General features: G+C 42.3%; 2 protein-coding genes across 3 annotated transcripts in view; one reads left to right on the top strand and one right to left on the bottom strand.

Moving 5' to 3' along the window:
- The window catches only part of TGFBRAP1 (transforming growth factor beta receptor associated protein 1), a 95,540-nt gene extending 93,329 nt beyond the window's left edge, over window positions 1-2,211 (bottom strand). For both annotated transcript variants that reach the window (XR_008839695.1, XM_056482760.1), the window contains exon 1: window positions 2,080-2,211. The gene's annotated coding sequence lies outside the window, so the exon portion shown is untranslated. The remainder of the gene's footprint in view (window positions 1-2,079) is intronic.
- A 4,476-nt stretch (window positions 2,212-6,687) lies between these two features.
- On the top strand, window positions 6,688-14,405 carry C1H2orf49 (chromosome 1 C2orf49 homolog). The gene is made up of 4 exons (XM_056490572.1): window positions 6,688-6,860; window positions 8,435-8,601; window positions 10,414-10,786; window positions 12,918-14,405. Exons 1-4 carry the CDS (start codon window positions 6,726-6,728, stop codon window positions 12,972-12,974), a joined length of 732 nt encoding a protein of 243 aa, XP_056346547.1. The 5' UTR covers window positions 6,688-6,725; the 3' UTR covers window positions 12,975-14,405.
- The last annotated feature ends 453 nt before the right edge of the window (window positions 14,406-14,858 follow it).

A 14,858-nucleotide genomic window follows, 5' to 3' on the forward strand; every position in this document is an offset into this window, starting at 1 on the left:
AAGGCATCATCCAACTCATAATAGAAGTTGTTGGTTTGGGTCTGTAACTTGTTTTATTTTTTTAAACACATGCAGAGTGCATGGACCATAAAGCATTCATTAAGCTCAAGGTGCAGTATCACAGAAATTCAGTGTTTCTGTTCTCCACTACCACAATAATTCCAAAAGTCTTTTTTTAAGTGCTAACCAGCACTTCTAATGTTTATTCCACAAACTATATCTACCCTTCTGCAATCAAGCACCATCAAGGGACAGATGCAATTTATGAAGCAGATAATACTGTTTTAAAAACAGTCCATGCAGCTTCATTGTACTCCAGAATTGTGTTATTTTTGTAAGAAACCAGCAGATAACTGTGCTCAACATTCCAAAGAAGAGCAGATGAGAAACTGCTGACCTTGTTTAATCACCTTTTAACTTGTCATGACTGGTCTGTAATGGGCAGCCACTGCAGGGGAAGACACAACACTAAAGATCTCAAACACACACAATAACTTCTACCCCACATATACAGTGGTGATACAAAACATCAAATGAAATCTCTGTGGGCCAACAAAGATACCAACATCACCAAAATGCTCCTGTACACAACACTGAAACTAAACACAGTCAAAACAAATTTAGTTTCCAATTCTTACATCCAACAAAATCTTTTGTTTTAGCAAGAGAGCTCTAAAAACCAGTCAAAAAATTCTATAACTGAGTGAGAAAAATAAGGTATACTTACAGGTAGCCATGAGATAAAATTATATAAAACTAAGATTATGGCTAGAAGGAAACCATATTACCAAGGTACAGTAGTAAGCATTAGTACCAAATACTTCAGAGTTCGTTTTTTGAGGTTTTTTCAGAAGTTAAAAGGATTTTAGTTTGGGTTTCCATGACATTTTCAAGTTCCATCCTTACCTGAAGTGTAAATTAGTGTTATGACCTTCCACACACACAAAAAAAAAACAAACAAAAATCAACCAAACCCAGCAAGCACTAGAAAAACAGCCAAGAGTAAAATGATAATGCAAGTCTGGCAACACAGCCACCTTATCCCTCCAACATGATTAAAAGAAACACAGCATTTTAAGTTAGAGAGGGCTGTCCAAAGGTTGACTGCCAAAACAACCCCAACAGTTTTTAAGAGCCTATGTGTAGCCTGAAGTGATAAACTTCCCTCTGCAGAGGTCAAGCTCTTGTACCTGAAGTTGCCAAGGACTTAGTTAATGCTCCTGTAGCCAAAAAATAAAAATCTTAAGATGTGCCAGTGACAGAAACACAGAATTGTGCTCCTGACCAAGATGTGTTAAAAAGTCCAAAAGGACATCCTAAATCAAAGTAGATGAAAATTAAAAGTATGAAAAAAAATCTTAACAGATAGATGACTCCTGAACAGAAAGAATAAAAAATCCATAGTAAGTCTGGTAACAAAGAAATTAAAACATTCATTCTAGAAAAACAAAAAAAAAGGTGTGAGAAAAAGCTTTTAGAAACAAACAATGCCACCACTCATGACCTGGTTGTAACTTTTCTTTTAGCAGTTATCTTGTTCTCATTTATGAAACCTAAGGGGTCAGTGAGCACTGTGAAAGAACAGGTTTTGCAGAACATGCTGCTCCTTTGAAGTGGAAGAGGCCACCCCACAGTTACAGACAGCATTTTTATACTACATTTAGATGCTCAGAAGTCCGGAAAAGAAGATAATGGGGATGTTTTGCTGTCAAAGAAAAATAAAGCCAAATTATCAGTCGAGTGGACACTGATTTTCAAGCGCAATAACAACCCCGCACGTACTCATTTCCTGCAAGAAGTGGGAAGCAGCTCTCCCCCGCTCCGGTTAAGCAATAACCTTGCATTGCATTGTGCTCTCCGTGCCTTGGGGAGCAACACCCCGCCTCCCTCACCGCCGCACCGCTCCGCACCCTAATGACCCCGCGGAGAGATTCCCCCGAGCCGCGGAGCCCCCGGGAGCACAGGGATGCGCTGCCCGTCCCCTCACACACCCCGCACGCAGCCAGGCCCGCCACGGCCGGCCCCGCTGCGCCCGCCCGGACACGCAGCCCGTCCGTCCCGCCGCCCATCCCGCAGCACCTGCCGGCGCTCGGCGGAGCCGGGCCCGCCGCTCCCAGGCCTCGCGGTGCGGTGGCGGTGGCGGCGGCCGGGCCGCCTCGGGGCGCGCTGCGATCCGCCGGCGGCGGGCGGGGGGGACGCGCCGCTTCCGGGGCGGGCCGGCCCCGCCCCCGGCAGCGTCACCCGCCCGGCAGCGTCCGGTCACGTGCGGGAGCCCGCCCGCGCCGGCCGGGAAACACCCGGGGAGCCCCGCGGCCGAGAGGAGAGACTCACACATTTCTGTATCTATATCTATATCTATATCTATATCTATATCTATATCTATATCTATATCTATATCTATATCTATATCTATATCTATATCTATATCTATATCTATCTATATCTATATCTATATCTATATCTATATCTATATCTATATCTATATCTATATCTATATCTATATCTATCTATATCTATATCTATATCTATATCTATATCTATATCTATATCTATATCTATATGTATAATAGGTACATAAGAGAGTCCAAAACCTTGGGATATACACACACACAGACACTCATATATACATACATATATTCATATATATATGTATGTGGGAGATGCTTTTTTCAGATTCCCAGAAAGTGCCCTCACTCCAATTTGACTTAATAATAGCAATAGTATAAGTCTCATTATCTATTATGAGACTTACAATAGTGCTGTTTTTAAAAATATATAAAAATAAAAATATATAAAAATAAAAATATATAAAAATAAAAATATAGTGGTTTATATATTATATAATTCTCACGTATTATAGGAGAGTTACACTATCACTAATATATCTATATAGCTCTCAACTATTATATGTTAGAAAGATAAATTACTCGTCGGTAGAATTGCCTTGTTGAAGCTGAGGGCTTGACACGCCTCAGTGACCTAGGAGGAGGTTAGCAAAACTTGGCGAGAAGGGTATGCTACTGGTAGAGGACACAAAGAATGCAGACTTTATGGGCCATAAATATATCTGGCAGAATTCCTAAGATAAGGAAGAAGCTTACAAAGCCTGCTCAACAACTCGGCTGAAATCAGCTCCGACTGGGTAAAAGGTAATTCCGGCAGGGGGAGGGAGAGCCGCGATCACTGACTTACGGCCACCGACCCCAGAAACCCACTGGCTAAAGAGGAGACAAAGACTGAGCGTGCAGGCTAATAGCATGAGAAACGAGGGAATCATTGGCCAATAGAAGACTAATTAATGAAACAGCTCTGTAATTTGTAGCGAACATTAATGCTTTTGTTTCCTGAAGTATGTAAATGGTAAATGTTGATGGTCGTTATGCTGGCTCTGTGGATTTGCTGCCCAGCACGTCTTTCTGCACAGAACTGTAAATAATACAAATATTTCAATTCTCGGTGTGGATTGGCTCCTTGCACACTGAGTGAAAGAAGCTATTTTGGGACAACACATACAGCTAATGAACAAAGTAAAGAGAAATGTATCAGAACTGATGTAAAGCATTGTTTTTCTATTTATAAAATCTTAAAAAGGAAAGTAATGGAAAATCGTACCTGGTATCATTTATTTAAAAATACCCTATTGCATTAACAAAAAAAAAACCAAAAACATAAAAGTCTCTACTACGAAATGCAACAGAATTCAACAAATCTATGAAAACAATACAGCTCATTAAAATTCCATTATTTTTACAGCAATTGGAAAAGAAACATTTTTATTAGACTGTTTACATTTCATCCCTTTCAGAACTTTATTGTGAGAGGACATGCTTTGGTTAATCAAAGAGGAACTATAATTTTGGGTACAAATGCCTGCAAAGTAAATAGTAACATGAGAAAATCACAGGGTAAAAATGTAGATCAGCTCAACTAATTTGGTTAGCAAGGATATCTTTCTGTGAGGCAGAACTTACAAGGTGCTTTAGGAAGACGAAGATGATCCATGTCATTTACAAGAAAGTAATTTCATTCATTTCATTCATTGAAAAAAACCAAAATACAGGCTGAATATTCACCCTAGAAGCTATATTCATTTACAAGATTACTTGAGTTCAGTTGGTTTTGTGACATAATTGGCTGAAGTGAGAAATGAATGAGAAAATAAAAATAGAACTAGTCTATAGCTGTGTGCCTACTGGGCACAGAACTGTAAAGTTGGGGCTTTGGGCAGCCCTGGCACCCAGCCCGTTCTTCCCCGTGGATGCAGCTTCCCCGAAGAGAAAAATCACAAGGAAACAAATTGTATAATCTGCCAGGACACACTTTTAAGGAAGTCATATGATATAATGTTACTACCTACTTGTACTCTTAAATTATTTTTAAATATTGAAAATTTGAATTTATGCCTTTTTAATATATAGAGCTGCATGTACGTAGCTCTAACATGACCTACATGTATCTGCAATTCCATCCACGTGGATGTACTTTTATTGTGTTATATTGTTGCCTGCGCCTTGCAATTCTGCAAAGTGCATCAAATACTTCAAATTACTTTGTAATTTTGTGCTGTAACAACTACATCGTTATTTACACATGTAACCGTTTGTAATTCCCTATTCTGCTTTTAAACATATAAGCGGGTGACGAACTCCAATGGGCAGGCAGCTATTGTACTTTGGAGTTACAAAGCAACTTTTGTTGTTGCCTATCAAGCAGCGTTAACCAGTGGGTGTCGCAGCTATGGGCAGGGCGGAGATTGTGTTTAATTCCGTAGCAAAGTTCCGGCAAGCAGCAGCACAGAGCGTTCATACTCCTGTACGCTGACAGAGTGACAATAAAATAGATGTTCTCCCGGTTCCATGCTATCATCTGGGGGGGGAGGGGGGGGGGGGGGTGATCTCACCTTATCAGCAACATCTAACTCCCTCAAGGGAAGAGAAGCCTTTCAGAGAAACCCAGACAAAACAGAGCTGTGCAATCATCACCTGTATGAAGTTTAACAAGGGCGACTGGTGGATTCTGCGCTTGGGATGGGACAACCCGGGATGTATGGAGAGACTGGGGAACAAGAGGCTGGAGAGCAGAGCCATGGAAAGGAACCCGGGGGTCCATGGCAGGTTGAGCATGAGTGAGCAGAGCCCTGGCAGCCAGGGGACCAACCCAGTCCTGGGGACATCAGGGACAGCATCACAGCCGGGCAGGGAGGGGATTGTCCTCACCTCCAGTGCTGGGGCAGCTCTGGGTAACACAACACAAAAAAGTAAAAAAGCTGTTGGAGAGTGTCCAAAGAAGGGCCTTGAGGGGAAACCGTGTGAGGAGCGGCTGAGGTCACTTGGACTGTTCAGCCTGGAGAAGACTGAGGGAAAACCTTATCACAGTCTACAGAGGCATGGCCTGAAGCTGTATCAGCGGAGTTTAAGTTGGATATCAGAAAAAGGTTCTTCATCAAAGGTGGTCAGGCACTGGAACAGGCTCCCCGGGGAAGCAGCCACAGCACTAAGCCTGACAGAGTTCAAGAAGCATTTGGAAAACGCCCTCAGACATGGGGTGCAATACTTGGGGCTGTCCTGTGTAGGGCCAGAGGCCGGACTTCGATGACCCTTGCGGGCCCCTTCCAACTCGGGATATTGTGCGATTCTGTGAGATTCTGCGCGTTTCCTCGGACACGGCTGCCCCGCGGAGCGGTGCCGGCCCGGCAGGGCGCACCCCCGGCCCGGTTATCCTGACCCGGTTATCCCGGCCCGGCTGTCCCCGCCCGGCTGTCCCGGCCCGGTTCTCCTGACCCGGTTATCCCGGCCCGGCTGTCCCCGCCCGGCTGTCCCGGCCCGGTTATCCTGACCCGGTTATCCCGGCCCGGCTGTCCCCGCCCGGCTGTCCCGGCCCGGTTATCCCGGCCCGGCTGTCCCGGCCCGGTTATCCTGACCCGGTTATCCCGGCCCGGTTATCCCGGCCCGGCTGTCCCGGCCCGGTTATCCTGACCCGGTTATCCCGGCCCGGTTATCCTGACCCGGTTATCCTGACCCGGTTATCCCGGCCCGGCTGTCCCGACCCGGTTATCCTGACCCGGTTATCCCGGCCCGGCTGTCCCGGCCCGGTTATCCTGACCCGGTTATCCTGACCCGGTTATCCCGGCCCGGCTGTCCCGGCCCGGTTATCCCGGCCCGGCTGTCCCCGCCCGACTGTCCCGGCCCGGTTATCCTGACCCGGTTATCCCGGCCCGGCTGTCCCGGCCCGGTTATCCCGGCCCGGCTGTCCCCGCCCGGCTGTCCCGGCCCGGTTATCCTGACCCGGTTATCCCGGCCCGGTTATCCCGACCCGGTTATCCTGACCCGGTTATCCCGGCCCGGTTGTCCCCGCCCGGCTGTCCCGGCCCGGTTATCCTGACCCGGTTATCCCGGCCCGGTTGTCCCGGCCCGGCTGTCCTGGCCCGGTTATCCCGGCCCGGTTATCCCGGCCCGGCTGTCCCGGCCCGGTTATCCCGACCCGGTTATCCCGGCCCGGCTGTCCCGGCCCGGCTGTCCCGGCCCGGTTATCCCGGCCCGGTTATCCCGGCCCGGCTGTCCCGGCCCGGTTATCCTGACCCGGTTATCCCGGCCCGGTTATCCCGGCCCGGCTGTCCCGGCCCGCTCCACCCCGTGACGCCACCGCGGCGCGCGGCTGCTCTGGAGACGCGTTTCCCTGCGCGCGCGGGTTTGTGGGAGTCCGGGAAGGGGCCGCAGGGGAGGAAGATGGCGGCGCGGGGAAGGGCCGCGGCGGGCGGCGGCGGCGAGGAGGAGCGGGATTCTGGGCGCTCGGAGTCGGAGCTGCTGCTGCTGCACCCGGAGCTGCTCTCGGAGGAATTCCTGCGGCTCACCCTGGAGCAGGTGCGTCCGGGGAGCCGGGCCGGGCGGAGCGGCGGCCCCTGAGGCGGGCGAGGAGAGTCACGGCGCTCCGGGAAGAGCAGGCACCGAGTCGGTGCTCTGGACACCACGAACCTGCGGAGAGGAGGCTCTGGCGCGGGAGATGTCTCCGTGTTTGCAAAAGGGCCGTGTTTGAGCACCGAGGCTGCTAAAGAGCAGTTTGCCCAATTCGAGACAGTGTTTGCATACAGTAAAACTGGCTGTGGAAGGATGAGTTTTGCACTGTTAAAGTTGCCACGTCCATACCCAGCGTATCCTGCTCTAGGTGACCCTGCCTTGGCGGGTCGGTTGGACTAGATAATCCCTGGAGGTGCCTTCCAACCCTAATAGTTCTGTGATTCTGTGAGTTAAAGGAATGCAGCCTATGCAGTCAGTCAAGCTAATGCTTTAATGCATAAATATTGATACTTGATAATTGAAAAATAATTGACTTTGAAAGACAGTTTAGGACCATACAAAGCTTTAGTTGATGTTGTTTGAGATACTAGTTACTGCCTTGGCTGAAAATGTCAGGTGCATGAAACAATAGTAATCAAAGTTTCAGGGTTTTGCATAAGCTCAAAGATTTTTTATGTGCTTTTGTCTGTGTAGCCTATATGGACAGGTTTCAGTCTAATATCAGAAGTCATGAAGTGCTGTCAGAACTGGTAGTGGCAGAGGCTTGACCTGCTCTCAGTGACCTCGATTTGTAGGATGTTTGTGAAGTTTTTTCTCATCCTATAAATTTGGCATGAGATACCAAGAAATGTTCACAACCTGATACACAACTAGAAAAAAAAACTGGTGTTCCAACTGATGTCTCAACTGGTGGTTCTTAGAATCACAGAATAGTTACGGTTGGAAGGGACTTCTGGAGATCATCTTGTCCAACCCCCCCACCAAGGGAAGTGTGTTTAAGAGTGCATGAAAACATAATTCATCAACAGTGTGTGTACCATAACTTTTCCCTTTTTTGGCTGCTATTTTCCTTGGGAAAACTTGCAGTATTTTGGGTAGAGAGGGGCTGCAGGGTTGACCTGTGTGGGCAGAGGTGAATAACTGCCCAGTGCTGGTCACAGCTGGATCTGTGCATCTCTCACACTGTCAAAGAATGCAGCCCATCACACCCCAGAATCTGAAGCAGAGTTGTTCATGGCACCTGTGCACAAGTGCACTGAAAAAAGCAGCAGACACTCGGAGTCAGGAGACTCCAAAGGACACACAGGAGGAGGCACATGAAGAAACATGTGAAGAACTGCACTTGCAGGTGGTGGAACTGACCAAAACATCCCATCTTTCCCATTGCCTCACTGGAGAGATGAGCTGAGTGTCATCCACACAGAAAATTAAGGAAGTTGGCAGTAGGAAGATAGGAGACCAGGCTGTTGTTGGCACTGAGCAGTTCATGGCCTCTCTAAACCCCAGCCACACCTCTGCTTCTGGAACCCTGACCCAGTAAAATACTTTACTGTGGATTTTGAAATAAGAAATTATGCCACTCAGATGATTGAACGTTGAATTTGTCATAAAATTAACAACACTTTTTCTGTTCCCCACAGAAAAATATATTAGTTGAAAATGATGCAAAGATGGACAAAGATGGGCTCACTGATCTCTATATTCAACATGCCATTCCCCTGCCTCAGCGTGACTTGCCAAAAAGTAGATGGGGAAAAATGATGGAAAAGAAAAGGAAGCAAAATGACTTGAAAAGTGAAAGTAAAAGGTAATTTAGCTCTATTGGGCCACACTTGGACAATTTAGGACAATGGATTTAGTTTAATCTTTCCCTGATTAATGAAGCTTGTACAGCTTTTGGATATTGTTGCAGTTTACAGAGAATGCTGTGCTGGCTTGCCTGTGCCAGAAATGTTGGATTCTACTACTGCAAAAATGGAAAAAAAGGGGAAGATTATTTTTCTTTTGTCATCTAAATGTTATTAATGCTATCTAGCTTATAGTGCTTCTTTTCACAGAACCATCTTTCTTTTACATCCCCTTTAAGTACTGAAAGGCTGCAGTAGGGTCTTCTTGGAGCCTTCTCTTCTCCAGGATGAGCAGCCTCCATTCTCTAAAAGTGCTAAAAGCATATCTGACTATTCTTGCTCCTGCACAGGGGTGGTCTACTCTAGAGTGAGGGGTGCATGCTGCAGCAATTTTGTGTGTTTCAAAACTAATGTTTGCTTTCTGAAAGAAATATTCTGCTTCATTTGAATTTTTTTTCTGTTTGTGTTTGCTCAGAAAGCAAAATGTTCTTCAAAAGTTTGTTTTGCTGAATCTCTTCACTCAACCTTCCCCCTGCCCAAGACTTTGACATATGATATGCATGAGTAGTGTTCTGATATGTTCAGCAGTAAATTCTAAAGAAAGGTGGATGGAAATTCCTGTAGTTTTTCAATATTACAGCTTGTTGATGTCTTGAGTCTCTTAGCTTTACCAAAGTTTCTAACTGAAGAGCTAAACAAAATCTGTCAAGTGATTTGGGAGTTTTTTAGGTGTTTTTTTAGTTTTTTTAAATTGTAGCAGTGACTAAAACACCGAGCTGTCTTTTGTCAGGTTATAGTACCTCAGTTTGTTTATCTGCACACTTGAGGATGGATGTATGAGGTTAGTGTTTGGGTAGGAGAATGTTAGTGTGCTGAAATAGGTGCAAAAGAGCTTTTTATCAAAACTGAAAGCTGAAGTTTTTAAACAGGAATATTAATCTCTCTTAATGGTGATTTGAGTTTTTATTTGGTAATTTGCACTTTCCAAACACTGTCATTCTTGAGCATTACATTTTTAAAACTGAATTCATATAGTGTGGGTTACCTTTTTTTTTTTGTCAGTCAAGATGTTTCTGATAATACTGTTTTGATATTAGCTTGATAGTATTCCTTTTCATGAATCAGTGGTTACTAAACTGTCCCACTCTGACTACACACAGGCTTAAGGGCACAAACTATTAAAAAAATGTCATTAAATCCACATAGGGTTCCTGTTCAAAGAAAACTTATTTTTAAAAAGTGTGGGTTTTTTGCTTAGTGTTTTTATTCCTTGACTAACAATCTTTTGGACTTACCTTAACATTATGAGTTTGAATAAGAGTGGAAACAGGGAAATTTAGAAATATCAGAATATGAGAGGCTGTTCCTGCAGATAAGGCAGCACACCCTTTCTTAAATACTCATCTTCTGTAATGCTTAACATTTATCTCTGTAGTTACTCTAGAATAGCTACAGTGAAGAAACACAGTGCCTTTGGTTGTACAGCTGTAATTGTCTGCTTAGACAGTTCCTCACACAACTCTTGCTAAGGAACACTGGTCCTCACACAGCCTTTATATTTTGGAAGTGACTTTTATTGGTTTTTAGTTTTATTGAAGTATATGTAAGTATATATATTTGTTTTTATTTAAGTTTGGAGCATCTCAGAGCTTAATATTTTGGGATATATATTTAGGTAGGATAAAATTAATTTTTGCTACTCATGTCATGGATATGCTATTTTTTGATCATCTAACCTAGGTTTCTGAGAATGTTATGATTTGTATTTTCAGTGTTACAGCAGTGGAAGGTTTAAGGAAACGGCCATTAATTGTATTTGATGGCAATTCCACAAGTACAAGCATAAAGGTGAAGAAGACGGAGAACGGAGCTGCCGATCGCCTGAAGCCTCCTCCGGCTGGAAGCACCACCAACACAGTTAGAAGATTATCAGTTCCTCCAAATGCCTCAACATACATTTCAGCCTCCAGTTTGTCAGAGGACGCTAAGCTGGGAATAAGGAATAATGAGGCTCAGCAGAACAGTATTTCAAAGACTGACAGCAGTGTGTTGACTGGTCTGAAGGTTTACCCTTTGTCTCCAATAGCAGGAACTACTGTTGTGAAGTTAAAGAGGTCTGTTCCAAAAGAGGAATCTGATTTGCCGGTATGTTTGTGCAGTATCTTGTTTTGCAGCTTTTTGTTTGTTTGTTTTTTTTAATTGAGATTTACAGGAGCCAAAGTTAGAGCCTTGCAAGAGTTTTCAAGATGATTTTATTTTGGAATAATAGTAGAGTATTTAGAAACATACAGAAGTGTAGCTAGTTTGGGAAATATCAGAATGAAAGAAATTTGTACTTGTCAGTAGGAAGCTTCTGTGTAGGTAATGGTGCTGAGTGTAGCTGCCAGATGGGGACAAAGAACAGTGGTTAGTTTTGACAATGGTGTGATTACTGGGCTTGTCAGTGAGCAAGGAACAATAGGCCTTCTCTTAAAAACATGCCCCAATACAGAGATAGGTCTTAACACTTGTGTTGTATTCCTTCATTATACAAATCAAGCAGTTTTCGCATTTCCACTGCAATATGGGAGTATCTGGAATTAATCTGGACTTTAAAGGAAGAAATATCTGTTCTCAGTTGAGCTGCAGGGGGAGCTTTAGATATACAGTGTGTAGTTACATTGATTAGAATTTTCCCAAGGCATGACACTGAACTTTGTTTTCTCAATATTGCCTCATGACAAGGAATAAAATATTAATAAAATATTAAAAAAATATTAATATTTATTAATAAAAATATTAATGTATTTTAAAAATTCCTTTAATGAAAGAATGTAGGTAATATTCTGCTGCATGGATTGGTACATTCCATCAGACTTCTGTTAAACATGAGTACCAAAACACATGGCTGTTTTGAAAGATAACTTTAGCAGGTTTTAAAAGAAGCAAGGCTTTGAATGGAATTGAGGCTTGAGAGGTGGTGTTCCTACAATCAGTATAACTAAATTCTTTCAGTATTGGTCAGATCTGTACCTACAGAGATTTTGAAACCTGTCTAGTATATACCTCACAGCTTCTTTGTGTTTAATTTAAATGTTCTGTAGACACAATGATGACATTTTTAAGTACCACTATACAACACACTCAGAAGCTATGACCTCTGACATTTGACTTTCTATGTTAGCCACAGTTTAGGTTTTTCCAGTTAATACCTGTAAGTTCAGTCATGCCTTGGTTGATGCTGGTCAGACATGTGAAGTTAGGCAAGTGTGTTCTATGGATGTTACTCTACCATCTGAAATTAAAGAATGTGCTATTGAATAGTAAGTGATGCTGTCAGGAAGAATCAGTGTACTTGGCAGATGGCTGTAAAGCCTGATCTATTTTTAGTGTAATGACAATAAAGACAATTCTGTCTCCAAGCAAGTGACTTCCTTGACTTTCGAGAAAAATTTAATGAATAGCACAGAACTATCCCTATTAGCTTTGTATCAACCACCTTAAACCTTTCAGTGGTTGCAGTCCACAGGATTCCTGTAAATAAACTTAACACTGAAAGTCTTTTAAAGAGAAGAGAGATCTCTTGTGCACCCTGAACCAGTGTGTTGCAGTATGTTCTTGAAAACTCATATTCCTGTCTTTACTCTGCTTATGTGAACTATTAAAGCTCTAATTTCTCATAAGTTTTTAATTATTATTTTAGATGGTGGAAAGGAATTATTTCACCACTTCATCTGCCATGCTTTGCTTTGGACTTTCTTGATGTTTACATTTTGAAAGATGAGCTCTTTTGAGGCTTTGGCAATTATTTATCTTCTTTTTATCCAGGTCATTACAAAGGAAGACCAAATTTTTGTTTTCCTTTTTTAACGTTTTTACTATTTGACAAAATAAATTGGCTTCCTAGTTGTGTATTTGGAGATTTTTCCTTATACAATTCCATTTCAACAAATATTTTAAGAAGACAACCTGAAATAACTTCAGAAGTATGTTTTTAAATTCCAATATGTACCTGTTTCTAAGCTGCAAAACTGAAAGAAATCTTTGAATGTTTAATTGTAGGTTACTGAAAACCGAAGCATATGCATGATTTGCAGGTAGTTAAGTTCATTTTTTCTATTCTTATTTTCAACAGAGAAGTTCTGTGATATTTAGCTTTCTCCACAAGATGGCAATAGAAAGCTGTTATAGTAGCCTGTAGCTGAATACTGTACCAGATTGAAATATGTCAGATTAATGACTGGCTCTTGTTTGCACAGTATCTCTAAGAGTAATTATTTATTTTCTTATATTCCAGAATGACCTAAAGCCTTCAGAAGCAAAGAAGAAAATCCAGCATGTTACATGGCCATGAAGTAGTTAATGGTGCTTGAAACATAAATATTACTTCCATATTTTCAAATAGATAGGTCATATTTAAACAGTTTAAATAAAATTATTTTAAAATTTACAGACTTACGGAGATTCAGATTGCTGTGAAGTTTTAACAAGTTTACCAGCTTCCTCTTGTAAAGCTGGAGTCACTATCACCAGTCACCTTAAAAGTATCCACTCTTGTACACCAAGTAATTAATTACTTCTTTAAAAGGTGGTGATATTACACTATACTAAACCCCCCACTCTTAGTTTTCAAGATTATTATAGTTCATCTCCTCCATGTCACTGTGATTCACACATTGTTTCACTAAGATTCAGTTTTATTCCGTGTCTGGTTAAATAGTTAAAATAGCTATTGAAATTTAGAGTGATGCCTAGAGCCTTCATGGCTTTAAAAAGGCAATTAATTTAGGTGAGAAAACTGACCATTCTGCTGATAAGACAGTCTGCAGATTTTTTTTTTTTTTTTTTGTTTCACAGGAGTAGAATTTGCAGTGCAAGTTAGGTTGATAATAAGAGATGAACTATTTTAACAGCATTACTTCAAATTGAAGTTTCTCTTGATATATGGAACAAGGAATGCACAGGTGGAAATATGTGATTAGCCTGTTTGATATGAAACTTCGAGAGGAAGTAGTGAATGGATTAGTGCCATGTTCTCTTAAGTATACAGGCATATTTTATACATGCATAAGTGTAAGAATGTGCCAATGTAGCAAATTTGATTGTTTTCCTGGTTACAATCATGCTTATAAAATATGGGGAAAACCAGTGGAATGCAGAGCAGTGCTTTTTCAGCTTACAGATGATTGGAGAGAGACATGGATAGGAAGACAGAAGTACCTTGAGAGCATTAACACATGTGCACTCTAGAAAAAAAAACACAAACCTGTTTTCCCTTCTTTTGATAATTTAAGGTAGATTTTGGTTTTCTGTGAAATTTGGTGTTTCATTTGGATTCAGTTGATGGAAATATTTTTATTAAAACTCATTGGCTCGGGGTGAAGATCTGTTTTAGATATGGATGGTAAATAATAATAACAATGGTCCTGGACTTGGTGAAACAAAAAAAGAATCAACTTCTGAATCTACTTAGTTAACCCAGGAAAAGAAGATCTGATAGCTTGTTTACATTTTAATTCACTGGTTTATATTGAAACCAAAAACTGTAGCTTAATTCTTTACAGAAAGTTCTCCATTCACTGTTATGGTGTAAAAGGCACTTCTTGAATGCTGTAAAATGGTAAGAATGTGTGTTTTGAAATGGTGTGACCTTTCCCTTTTACTAAACACTTGTGCAGTTTTTGTACTTGAGTACAGCAAACTTTAACATAATGTACATTTTGTATGTAAAGACTTGTCTTTTAAGTAGCCTTACCCTATTTAAATAAATTAAAAATAAACAAAACAGTGCTGTCTTGTTTTTGTGATGCAATTAAGCTTTGTCATTTTATACAGTTATATTTTAGTGGACTTGAAGTGATCAGCACTTAAAGGGTAAAAGGGTCAGTAGCTGCTTTGCAGCTGTAGCAGCCGTTAGTATCACCTAAAGTGCTGGTTTTTGCACTGTATAACAGTCTGATGGGAATTCTCTTTTGTCAGTGGTCTGGAATCTGGGATTTGTTTTGTGTAGTTCCAGTGGCTAGGAGCTTGTGTGTGTTGGTATGTGTTAAGGATGGATATGCAGAACTGCACTGGAATAATAGCAATAACTGCTCTTGTATGGTAGCAGTCGTTTTTCCAGACTGGGATGCTTTCCAGCCTTGTCATGTTTCACCTACCTTTCCCCAAAGCTGGGGCCATTTTGCCATCTTTTGTAGCACTTGGGAGGCAAGGTGCAAGCTGTGCTGCTCCTACTGCC

The sequence above is a fragment of the Oenanthe melanoleuca genome, chromosome 1 (genome assembly GCF_029582105.1).
Source record: "Oenanthe melanoleuca isolate GR-GAL-2019-014 chromosome 1, OMel1.0, whole genome shotgun sequence".
NCBI lineage: Eukaryota > Metazoa > Chordata > Aves > Passeriformes > Muscicapidae > Oenanthe > Oenanthe melanoleuca.

Coding starts and splice junctions, on each gene's coding strand:
- C1H2orf49 (XM_056490572.1), top strand. CDS start 6,726: ATGGCGGCGCGGGGAAGGGCCGCGGCGGGCGGCGGCGGCGAGGAGGAG. Junction 8,602..10,413: donor TTGAAAAGTGAAAGTAAAAG/GTAATTTAGCTC, acceptor TTGTATTTTCAG/TGTTACAGCAGTGGAAGGTT. Junction 10,787..12,917: donor AAGAGGAATCTGATTTGCCG/GTATGTTTGTGC, acceptor CTTATATTCCAG/AATGACCTAAAGCCTTCAGA.